We start from the raw sequence: 13048 nt of genomic DNA, 5'->3' as shown, positions 1-13048 counted from the left end.
CTCCAGACAGAACTGGTGTAACTGAGTCAGGTTTGTAGGTCTCCTTGCTCACACACACTTTCAGTTCTGCGCACAAATTTTCTATCGGATAGAGGTCAGGGCTTTGTGATGGCCACTCCAATACCTTGACTTTGTTGTCTTTAAGCCATTTTGCCACAACTTTGGAGGTATGCTTGGGGTCATTGTCCATTTGGAAGACCCATTTGCGACCGAGCTTTAACTTCATGGCTGATATCTTGAGATTTTGCTTCAATATATCCACATCATTTTCCTTCCTCATGATGCCATCTATTTTGTGAAGTGCACCAGTCCCTCCTGCAGCAAAACACCCCCACAACATGATGCTGCCACCCCCATGCTTCACGGCTGGGATGGTGTTCTTCAGCTTGCAAGCCACACCCTTTTTCCTCCAAACATAACAATGGTCATTATGGCCAAACAGTTACAATTTTTGTTTCATCAGACCAGAGGACATTTCTCCAGAAAGTAAGATCTTTGTCCCCATGTGCACTTGCAAACTGTAGTCTGGATTTTTTATGGTGGTTTTGGAGCAGTGGCTTCTTCCTTGCTGAGCAGTCTTTCAGGTTATGTCAGTATAGGACTCGTTTTACTGTGGATATAGATACTTGTCTACCAGTTTCCTCCAGCATCTTCATAAGGACCTTTGCTGTTGTTCTGGGATTGATTTGCACTTTTCGCTCCAAACTACGTTCATCTCTAGGAGACAGAATGAGTCTCCTTCCTGAGCGGTATGATGGCTGTGTGATCCCATGGTGTTTATACTTGCGTACTATTGTTTGTACAGATGAAAGTGGTACCTTCAGGTGTTTGGAAATTGCTCCCAAGGATGAATCAGACTTGTGGAGGTCCACAATTTTTTTTCTGAGGTCTGATTTCTTTTGATTTTCCCATGATGTCAAGCAAAGAGGCACTGAGTTTGCAGGTAGGCCTTAAAATACATCCACAGGTACACCTCCAATTCAGTACACCTCCTATCAGAAGCTAACTGGCTAATTGTCTAAAGGCTTGACATCAGTTTCTAGAATTTTCCAAGCTGCTTAAAGGCACAGTTAACCTAGTATATGTAAACTTCTGACCCACTGGAATTGTGATTTAGTCAGTTAAATGTGAAACAATCTGTCTGTAAACCATTTTTGGAAAAAATTGCTTGTGTCATGCACAAAGTGGATGTCCTAAACGACTTGCCAATATATATATACAGGTGCATCTCAATAAATTAGAATGTCGTGGAAAAGTTCATTTATTTCAGTAATTCAACTCAAATTGTGAAACTCGTGTATTAAATAAATTCAGTGCACACAGACTGAAGTAGTTTAAGTCTTTGATTCTTTTAATTGTGATGAGTTTGGCTCACATTTAACAAAAACCCACCAATTCACTATCTCAGAAAATTAGAATACATCATAAGACCAATAAAAAAACATTTTTAGTGAATTGTTGGCCTTCTGGAAAGTATGTTCATTTACTGTATATGCACTCAATACTTGGTAGGGGCTCCTTTTGCTTTAATTACTGCCTCAATTCGGCGTGGCATGGAGGTGATCAGTTTGTGGCATTGCTGAGGTGGGATGGAAGCCCAGGTTTCTTTGACAGTGGCCTTCAGCTCATCTGCATTTTTTGGTCTCTTGTTTCTCATTTTCCTCTTGACAATACCCCATAGATTCTCTATGGGGTTCAGGTCTGGTGAGGTTGCTGGCCAGTCAAGCACACCAACACCATGGTCATTTAACCACCTTTTGGTGCTTTTGGCAGTGTGGGCAGGTGCCAAATCCTGCTGGAAAATGAAATCAGCATCTTTAAAAAGCTGGTCAGCAGAAGGAAGCATGAAGTGCTCCAAAATTTCTTGGTAAATGGGTGCAGTGATTTTGGTTTTCAAAAAACACAATGGACCAACACCAGCAGATGACATTGCACCCCAAATCATCACAGACTGTGGAAACTTAACACTGGACTTCAAGCAACTTGGGCTATGAGCTTCTCCACCCTTCCTCCAGACTCTAGGACCTTGGTTTCCAAATGAAATACAAAACTTGCTCTCATCTGAAAAGAGGACTTTGGACCACTGGGCAACAGTCCAGTTCTTCTTCTCCTTAGCCCAGGTAAGACACCTCTGATGTTGTCTGTGGTTCAGGAGTGGCTTAACAAGAGGAATACGACAACTGTAGCCAAATTCCTTGACACGTCTGTGTGTGGTGGCTCTTGATGCCTTGACCCCAGCCTCAGTCCATTCCTTGTGAAGTTCACCCAAATTCTTGAATCGATTTTGCTTGACAATCCTCATAAGGCTGCGGTTCTCTCGGTTGGTTGTGCATCTTTTTCTTCCACACTTTTTCCTTCCACTCAACTTTCTGTTAACATGCTTGGATACAGCACTCTGTGAACAGCCAGCTTCTTTGGCAATGAATGTTTGTGGCTTACCCTCCTTGTGAAGGGTGTCAGTGATTGTCTTCTGAACAACTGTCAGATCAGCAGTCTTCCCCATGATTGTGTAGCCTAGTGAACCAAACTGAGAGACCATTTTGAAGGCTCAGGAAACCTTTGCAGGTGTTTTGAGTTGATTAGCTGATTAGCATGTCACCATATTCTAATTTGTTGAGATAGTGAATTGGTGGGTTTTTGTTAAATGTGAGCCAAAATCATCACAATTAAAAGAACCAAAGACTTAAACTACTTCAGTCTGTGTGCACTGAATTTATTTAATACACGAGTTTCACAATTTGAGTTGAATTACTGAAATAAATGAACTTTTCCACGACATTCTAATTTATTGAGATGCACCTGTGTGTGTATATATATATATATATATATATATATATATATATATATATATATATATATATATATATATATATATATACATATAACATTATAAAACTAAAGTCATCAAAACATACTAAATGTAAAGTCTAACTTTTATTCATTTTTTTAAAGGTGCTGTAAGTGACTTTTTCATGAAAAGGTATTCAAAAATGTACCTATTCCCTGAAAGATTTTAAAGAAATAAGTGTTGTGAGATATCTCACTGGTCTCTGTGACAGCTCTAGACTCTGTAAACAACAAACAAAAATGTGTCAGCAGTCAATGACGCTTTCTGCCTGTCAATCATTTTGCGCATTCTCATAGTTATTGAGGCATTATGACATTTTTATGCCATGTTGTTCATGACAAATGTCAGTTGAGGGCGCTATTTTACTACTGTTGTTTTTAACAACCGTTTCTGCTCTCAGTAAAGCTCATTCGGTATCTTAGGAGTTTGGGGTTTTGGGAAAAGGGCGCGTGGCTAATAGGCTCAGTCTCGTGGAAGTAGAACAGCTAAAATCGCTTACAGCACCTTTAAGCTTAGGGAGGGATTAATAAGACTTAAAAAATGTTACGTATATTTTTTAGATGTTGTTAATGCAATTTTTTTTATTTATTGCAAACAAAATTAATACAAACGGATACAACTCGCAACAAGTGTTGGCAAAATAAATAAAATCTAATTTATGCGAGAAAGTGCCTCATGAGTCTTTCTGGCTTTTTGTAAATAATACCATTCAAGGCAGGGAGATAGTGTTTAAACTCGTTGAGAAAAACATTTGGCATAGCTTTAGCCCATTTTTTCATTTGAATATGTTTTAGAAGGAGCACTGAAGATATATATATATATATAAAATGCTATTATTTTTTTTATAGCTGTATAACCAAAAACATGTCAAAAAGAAATCGTATTAAAAAAGAAATACAAATAAATTAATGAAAGCCAGATACATTAAGACTTTGACACATTTCACAACTCTCTTATTTTTCAAGTTCAGTATTGTTTTCAAGTATTGTCGGACTTCTGTTTTAAAGATTATATACAGTGGTTTTAACTTCAAATACTTCGCTTTATGTATACTAAATTTACCTAAGAGGAGTCACAGAATAATCAAATAATATCCTTTACAATGAGACATTTCATAGTTACAGAAACCAAACAAAACGTTTTCAAAACAAAGTTGGAAATTAGACATAATATGTTCTTTATCAAATGAGCAGAAGGTGAACCAAAAACACACTAAGGACAACTGCACAATAAATGAGACATTGTCTCTGGATGCAGTCCGCAGAATGCACAACAAACATCAATATCACAATTAAATGTACTTTCTAGATAACAGTTACAGGGATTCCTGCACGACGACATAATAAAAGCCCGTTTGTGACGTCATGTGTTCGGGGCCGGAAGTGTTGTCAGCATTGCGTCATCAGTAGCGCCTGTGAGGAGGAGAGCAGCGATCATTCAATTATTTTGTTTCATCAATAAATTTGAATTAGAATCATATTTAACTGCGTTATAAAAACATCTGTTAGAGCAGCGCGTGTGATCCGACTGACTGTTTGTAAAGTGTTTAAAGGTGAGACGATCTGACGATGTTTATGAAACAAACATTAAAATCTGCTGATGAATCTAATGACAGATTCATAATAAAATACATATAAAAAAAGAAAACACTTTCAGCATATTTATGATATTGGAAATATCACTACAGTGTTTATTGCACGCTTTTATGGAAACAGGCATTTCTGAGAGTAAAAAAAACTGTTGAGTCTTTGACAGCTTATTATTACAGTATTATAATATTAAACAGTTATTAATTAAACATGCATTGATTATACATGGTTTGTAAAAGCTAAAAACTGCATTTTGCTGATGATAGACTTATGTGGTTCACTGATTAAATAACACTTTACAAATGAAACTTACTTCAGCTAATTTGATTAATTGATGTTTTATTAGGAACTTGATGGACTTAAACCAAAAGATTTAATTATTCTTAAGAAATGCATATGTCTGCCTCACATTGTGAAACACATGAGTTTAAAACAAAAACTGTTATATACATCCAAAATCAGTTTAATTCTATATTTGCTGTTCATAAATGTGGTGTAATGACAGAAATGGCTTATGGATGTCTTTATTCGTCCAGGTGGACTGACAGTTGAGAGATCCGGCAGTATGGCATCAACGAGCGGTCAGGGGGGCGGAGCTCTGTCCACGAGAGGCGGAGCTACAACCAAGAGAATGAAATGGGCTTTAGAACTGAGTCTAGGCAACAGCAGGTACAACATCACATATGATGACACACTGAACATTGTGTTGTCTTTTGCTCACCCTCATGTTCTTCTAATCTTGTATGACTTTCATATGGAGCAAGTTGTTAGTGAATAACGACTTAAATTTCAATTCTATACACAAAGTTATCGTATAGCTTGTAAGACTTGGAGTAGACCTCATCATGAGTCATATGGACTACTTTTATCAGACCTTTATGGTGTTTTTTGTCCTGACAGTTTTAATCGCCTACAAAATAGTAACTTGTTAAAAACCCATTTTCCTCATCTGCGTCTGTGTTTTTCTCCGTACAGGAATCGTGGTGACCGGCAGAGTAAAGAAGGTGATGTCATGTATCCTGTGGGATATTCAGATAAACCCGTCCCGGACACGAGCGTACAGGAGGCCGACCGAAACCTGGTAGAGAAGGTGACGTATCTGAAACAATGATGACACACTGTCAGAGATTCCAGAAACACAACCAGATACAGTTGAAGTCAGAAGTTTACATACACTTAAGTTGAAGTCATTAAAACTTAACTCTAAAATTAAAAAAAAATTTAACCACTCCACAGATTTCATATTAGCAAACTATAGTTTTGGCAAGTCGTTTAGGACATCTACTTTGTGCATGACACGAGTAATTTTTCCAACAATTGTTTACAGACCAGATTGTTTCACTTTTAATTGACTATATCACAATTCCAATGGGTCAGAAGTTTACATACACTAAGTCAACTGTGCCTTTAAGCAGCTTGGAAAATTCCAGAAAATGATGTCAAGCCTTTAGGCAAATAGCTTCTGATAGGAGGTGTACTGAATTGGAGGTGTACCTGTGGATGTATTTTAAGGCCTACCTTCAAACTCAGTGCCTCTTTGTTTGACATCTTGGAAAAATCAAAAGAAATCAGCCAAGACTTCAGAAAGTAAATGTGGACCTCCACAAGTCTGGTTCATCCTTGGGAGCAATTTCCAAATGCCTGAAGGTACCACGTTCATCTGTACAAACAATAGTATGCAAGTATAAACACCATGGGACCACGAACAATTTAAAGGCAATGCTACCAAATACTAACAAAGTGTATGTAAACTTCTGACCCACTGGGAATGTGATGAAAGAAATAAAAGCTGAAAGAAATAATTCTTTCTACTATTATTCACATTCTTTTTTTTTTCTTTTTACTCCCCGTTTCTCCCAATTTGTAATGCCCAATTCCCACTACTTATGGCACTTTTCCACTGCACGTTACGGTTCGACTCGACTCGACTCTGCTCGCTTTACTTTTCTGAGCTTGCTTTTCCACTGCAGTTTAGTGCAGCCTCAACTTGGGGAGGCATTGTAGGCTGATCGTCATAGCTGCATCGTCCCATCCGGCTACTAACGAGATGAACGTCTGCACCTCGTTTATTGACCACGGTGCGGTTTTACAATTCGAAAGTTGCGTGCACAAATGATACTGCTATCGCTGTTGCTAACTTTAAAACTAGCGGGTTGATGTCCCGTGTCACAAATCCAGTGATGCTGGTAGTGATGATTCTCTCTGACCAATCAGTGATCTGCAGGGTTTTGGCGTCACATTTAGCATTGGCTCGTTTCTCTTGGAACCTTGACCGAGGTGGTACTAAAAAAGGTACCAGGTACTATCCACAATGGAAAACACCCAAAAAGAGAGCACAGCCATACCGTGCAGTAGAAAAGCCCCATTAATAGTTCCTCGTGGTGGCGCAGCTACTCACCTCAATCCAGGTGGCGGCGGACAAGTCTCAGTTGCCTCCGCTTCTGAGACCATCAATCCGCGCATCTTATCACGTGACTCATTGTGCATGACACCACGGAGACTCGCAGCATGTGGAGGCTCATGCTACTCTCCGCGATCCACGCACAACTTACCACACGCCCCATTGAGAGCGAGAACCACTAATCGCGACCACGAGGAGGTTACCCCATGTGACTCTACTCTCCCTAGCATCCGCACCATTTGGTTGCTTAGGAGACCTGGCTGGAGTCACTCAGCACACCCTGGGTTCGAACTCGCGACTCCAGGGGTGGCAGACAGCGTCAATACTCGCTGAGCTACCCAGGCCCCTGGTGACATTTCACATTCTTAAAATAAAGTAGTGATCCTAACTGACCTAAGACAGTTATTATTCATTTTTGGGTGTTCAGAATGGGCAGAAACATCTCATCACTGACCCTCAACACTGGAGCCCCGCAGGGCTGTGTTCTTAGCCCACTCCTGTATTCCCTGTACACACATGACTGTGTGGCAACACATAGCTCCAATGCCATCATTAGGTTTGCTGATGATATGACGGTGGTAGGTCTGATCACTGACAATGATGAAACAGCCTACAGAGAGGAGGTGCACACTCTGACACGCTGGTGTCAGGAGCACAACCTCTCCCTCAACGTCAGTAAGACAAAGGAACTTGTGGTGGACTTCAGAAGAAAAGACAGAGAACACAGTCCCATCACCATCAATGGAGCACCAGTGGAGAGAGTAAGCAGCTTCAAGTTCCTGGGTGTCCACATCACTGAGGAACTCACATGGTCCATCCACATTGAAGCTGTTGTGAAGAAGGCTCATCAGCGCCTCTTCTTCCTGAGACGGCTGAGGAAGTTTGGAATGAACCGCCACATCCTCACACGGTTCTACACCTGCACTGTGGAGAGCATCCTGACTGGCTGCATCTCTGCCTGGTACGGCAATAGCACCGCCCAGAACCGCAAAGCACTGCAAAGTGTGGTGCGAACTGCCAGACACATCATCGGAGGTGAGCTTCCCTCCCTCCAGGAAATATATACCAGGCGGTGTGTGAAAAAAGCTCAGAGGATCAGAGACTCCAGCCACCCGAGCCATGGGCTGTTCTCACTGCTACCATCAGGCAGGCGGTATCGCAGCATCAGGACCCGCACCAGCCGACTTCATGACAGCTTCTTCCCCCAAGCAGTCAGACTTTTAAACTCTTGATCACTCACAATCAGTATACATCAGCACTACACTTTATTACTCTTATATCTCACACCGGACTGTCATAAATTATATTATTATTATATTATATTCTCTCTTAACATCTTACTATCAACCGACAGCCTGAATGTCAATACAGTACAATACAACCTACTGTACATTTTATGTATACTATATATACTTTTTTTATTGTATAATGTGTATTCTATATGGTGTGTATTGTATAATGTACATTGTATGTTATTATTTGTATCTTGTGTTGTGTGTAATTATGTGTATAACAGATGTTTAAATTGTGTTGTGTTAATTTGATGTTATTGTAGATTGGTATATGTCTCATCACTGTCATGACTGCTATGTTGATCGGAACTGCACCCAAGAATTTCACACACCATTGCACTTGTGTATATGGCTCTGTGACAATAAAGTGATTTGATTTGATTTTTGATTTGAATTGTGAAAAACTGAGTTTAAATGTATTTGGCTAAGGTGTATGTAGACTTCTGATTTCAACTGTATTTATATAATTCCTGGAAAAATGTGTTCAGAATAGTCGACCACAACAAATCATACAATGTTTTGGAAATATTATGTAAATTAATTCTTCTTGAATAGGTTTCATTCAGATTTTCTCTGTGACATTTAAAGGTGCTGAAAGCAGTTTTATATGGAATAACACACAGAAAATCATCTCACACCGCTGTTGAATCAGCAACACGATACAGCACGACCAGCATTGCCTGATTCCTAAAGAAATGACTCTTATGAACCGGTTCTTTTGTTTCCACAGCTCGACCAGTGTTGCCTGACTCCCAGTGAAATTTATTTTAATGAACCGATTCTTTTGAATCTACAGCGCGATCAGTGTTGCCCGATTCCTGATCAAATGACTCTTATGAACCAGTTCTTTTGAATCTACAGCGTAACCAGCATTGCGGGATTCCCGATCAAATGACACTTATGAACCGGATCTTTTGTTTTCACAGCTTGACCAATGTTGCCTGACTCCCAGTGAAATTTATTTTATGAACCAATTCTTTGAATCTACAGTGTGACCAGTGTTGCCCGATTCCTGATCAAATGACTCTTATGAACCGAGTTCTTTTGAATCTACAGCGTAACCAGTGTAGCCGGATTCCTGATCAAATGACACTTATGAACCGGTTCTTTTGTTTTCACAGCTTGACCAATGTTGCCTGACTCCCAGTGAAATTTATTTTATGAACCAATTCTTTGAATCTACAGTGTGACCAGTGTAGCCCGATTCTGAACAAACGACTCTTATGAACCGATTCTTTTGAATCTACAGCGTGACCAGTGTAGCCCGATTCTGAACAAATGACTCTTATGAACTGATTCTTTTGAATCTACAGCACGACCAGTGTAGCCTGATTCTGAACAAATGTCTCTTATGAACTGATTCTTTAGAATCTACAGCACGACCAGTGTAGCCCGATTCTCGATCAAACGACTCTTATGAACCGATTCTTTTGAATCTACAGCGCGACCAGCATGTAGCCTGATTCTCGATCAAATGACTCTTATGAACCGATTCTTTTGAATCTACAGCGCGATCAGTGTAGCCCGATTCCTGAACAAATGTCTCTTATGAACTGATTCTTTTGAATCTACAGCACGACCAGTGTAGCCCGATTCTCGATCAAACGACTCTTATGAACCGATTCTTTTGAATCTACAGTGCGCTCAATGTAGCCCGATTCTGATCAAATGACTCTTATGAACTGATTCTTTTGAATCTACAGCACAATCAGTGTAGCACGATTCCTGATCAAATGACTCTTATGAACTGATTCTTTTGAATCTACAGTGCGATCAGTGTTGTCCGATTCCTGATCAAATGACTCTTATAAACTGATTCTTTTGAATCTACAGCACAGTGTAGCATGATTTCTGATCAAATGACTCTTATGAACTGATTTTTTTGAATCTGCAGATCAAATGACTCTTATGAACTGATTCTTTTGAATCTACAGCACAATCAGTGTAGCACGATTCCTGATCAAATGACTCTTATGAACTGATTCTTTTGAATCTACAGCGCGATCAGTGTAGCACGATTCCTGATCAAATGATTCTTATGAACTGACCTTTTGAATCTACAGCACGATCAGTGTAGCCCGATTCTCGATCAAATGACTCTTATGAACTGATTATTTTGAATCTACAGCGCAACCAGCATTGCCGGATTCCCGATCAAATGGCTCTTATGAACCTATTCTTTAGAATCTACAGCGCGACCAGTGTAGCCCGATTCCTGATCAAATGATTCTTATGAACTGACCTTTTGAATCTACAGCACGATCAGTGTAGCCCGATTCTCGATCAAACGACTCTTATGAACTGGTTCTTTTGAAACTATAGCTCGAAACATACAGCGTGAGCAGTTTAATCCAATTCCTGAACGAATAAACCTTATGAGTTCCTCACGATTCCGATCCCTAGTAAAAAGCGAATTAAAATGTGAGTGTAGAATATAATCATGAATGTCTGTCCTTGTGTTTTCTGACACTCTGTAGAGATGTTGGGACGTGGCTTTAGGACCGCTGAAGCAGATCCCCATGAACCTGTTCATCATGTATATGTCTGGAAACACCATCTCCATCTTCCCCATCATGATGGTGTGTATGATGGCCTGGAGACCCATTCAAGCGCTCATGTCCATGTCAGCCAGTGAGTATCTACAAGAGTCCTTCCATTCCTGGTGCAGTGAAGAGCTTTTATTATTATTTATGACTACAATACAGAATTTCATTGAGTGTGGGTTTTTGTCTGAAAGCGTTCAAGTTGTTGGAGAGCTCCAGTCAGCAGTGGCTGCAGGGTTTGGTTTACCTCATCGGTAACCTGCTCGGATCGGCATTGGCCATATACAAGTGTCAATCCATGGGGCTCCTCCCAACACACTCATCTGATTGGCTGGCTTTCATTGAACCACCACAGGTACATGAATCTGTGTTTGTGTGTGTTTTAAATGGAAATAGATGTGATGTCTCACTGCTGTTTATTTTCTCCACAGAGAATGGAGATCATGGGTGGAGGAATGGTCATGTGAAACACACACACATAAATGCTGAACATTTAACATTAACATTTTTAATCCCACATGCTGATAATTAAGTTATACTTCATTAATTATGTTAACAGTGATCTTTTGTGTTTTGAACTTTTGCTCTGTTTAATAATATGCTTAATTAATAAAGTTGTATTCCTGTTGTGCTTTTTGAACTCAAACGGTCTGAACAAATAACTGCTTTAGATTGGTGATCTTGTAAAAGAAGTACCTGAATTTTTCACATAAAAAGAGTGAACTATCCTTCAGTGATTTTTAGTTGAAATATGGGTGAATCAGAGATTGTACTTTTTTTAGAGGTTTTACTGTTTGTAATTGTCATCAGATTCCCGCATCCTGCATCCAAACAACTTGAATTTGATAATTCGGCTTAAATTAAAAGCAGTCCAACAAATAAATGATTTATAAATACTTGATGTATGTATGAAATGTAATTGTAGTTGGGGGGGCCTGGGTAGCTCAGTGGTAAAATACACTGGCTACCACCCCTGGAGTTCGCTAGCTCACTAGTTCGAATCCCAGGGCATGCTGAGTGACTCCAGCCATGTCTCCCAAGCAACCAAATTGGCCTGGTTGCTAGGGAGGGTAGAGTCACATGGGGTAACCTCCTCGTGGTCGCTATAATGTGGTTCATTCTCAGTGGGGCGCGTGGTGAGTTGAACGTGGTTGCCACGGTGGATAGCGTGAAGCCTCCACACACGCTATGTCTCCGTGGCAATGCGCTCAACAAGCCACGTGATAAGATGCACGGGTTGACGGTCTCAGACGCGGAGGCAACTGGGATTCGTCCTCCACCACCTGGATTGAGGCGAGTCACTACACCACCACGAGGACTTAAAAAAAGCACATTGGGAATTGGGCATTCCAAATTGGGAGAAAAATTTTTTTTAATTATGCATAGTTTTCTGTATGCAAATTGTAATTAGGGGTCCAAGCACAAAATGAAACTCCTTTTTTAACTTGCAGTTGGTTTAATGTCCACGAAATTTGGTGCATATCATCCAGAGTCCATCCTGACAATTTTTCTTTTTGGCCGTGGCCTCTTTTGACTAATTGGCCAATATCTTCTGAACGCAAAGTCCAATCTTAACAAAATTTGGTGTTCTTTGATAAGACAACATTTTGAGGACATGCACCAAATTTCATACAAAATCAGCATAGGTGACGAAAATATCTGCGACCGTTTTATTGACATATTTAAAATTCAGTACAAGACAATTCAATATTCCATTTGTGCTTAGACAATTGCTACTTTTTCCTCATTGTTTTTCTTTTTTATTTTGGTTGAATATGGATTGCACATGTTCTTGACAGGTTTCATGATATTCATCTATTTACAATAAAAATACACCAGTGTTTAGGAGAAAAACGTGAGCTGTTTTCTCTGGATATTGGAACAGAATTACCCCTGATTTGTGAATATTGTAGGACACTATATCAGAGTTCTTAAGGTTTAAATGAGATTCCTGATTAAAGCTTTGCTGATTATTTCACAACGATAGAGACTAAAATAGAAGGGAACAATGTTGTTGTGTTTCAAAGCATTACATAACCAAGAGTCTTGATTTACTAGTTCAGCAACATGTTTAAAGTTCCTCAGACAGCAGGACAAACATCTTAAAGATCTCACACTGACTGACAGATGTGTATTTAAATCAAGCGATAACCTGCTCAGGTCATTTACAATATTTATAGTAGGTTTATCTCAAATCTATGAAGCAGATTTTTGTCCCTGTAAAATACTTCTCTTGATATTTCTGTTGCTCGTTACACGGGGGCTTATTGGTCTCACGTCTCCACCCAGAAAACAATAACAATTACAGCGTCCCGTTCTCTGTGAAACCTGATTGACAGGTTTCACTCTCTACACAGCACATTGTCTTACGAGAA

General features: G+C 39.7%; 1 protein-coding gene across 1 annotated transcript; it reads left to right on the top strand.

Moving 5' to 3' along the window:
• The first annotated feature begins 4229 nt into the window (after positions 1-4229).
• LOC127410871 (ER membrane protein complex subunit 4) lies at positions 4230-12527 on the top strand. The gene is made up of 6 exons (XM_051646091.1): positions 4230-4400; positions 4974-5106; positions 5413-5527; positions 10608-10761; positions 10868-11028; positions 11105-12527. The coding sequence occupies exons 2-6, from the start codon at positions 5003-5005 to the stop codon at positions 11138-11140; spliced, it is 570 nt and encodes a 189-aa protein (XP_051502051.1). The 5' UTR covers positions 4230-4400; positions 4974-5002; the 3' UTR covers positions 11141-12527.
• The last annotated feature ends 521 nt before the right edge of the window (positions 12528-13048 follow it).

This window comes from Myxocyprinus asiaticus, chromosome 2 (assembly GCF_019703515.2).
Source record: "Myxocyprinus asiaticus isolate MX2 ecotype Aquarium Trade chromosome 2, UBuf_Myxa_2, whole genome shotgun sequence".
NCBI classification, from domain to species: Eukaryota; Metazoa; Chordata; class Actinopteri; order Cypriniformes; family Catostomidae; genus Myxocyprinus; species Myxocyprinus asiaticus.
This window is presented reverse-complemented; position numbering and strand designations above follow the sequence as displayed.

Excerpts from the sequence above, each read along its gene's own strand:
- LOC127410871 (XM_051646091.1), top strand. The coding sequence starts at position 5,003 with ATGGCATCAACGAGCGGTCAGGGGGGCGGAGCTCTGTCCACGAGAGGC. Across the intron at positions 5,107-5,412 it reads CTGAGTCTAGGCAACAGCAG|GAATCGTGGTGACCGGCAGA; the intron begins GTACAACATCAC and ends TTCTCCGTACAG. Across the intron at positions 10,762-10,867 it reads GCTCATGTCCATGTCAGCCA|CGTTCAAGTTGTTGGAGAGC; the intron begins GTGAGTATCTAC and ends TTTGTCTGAAAG.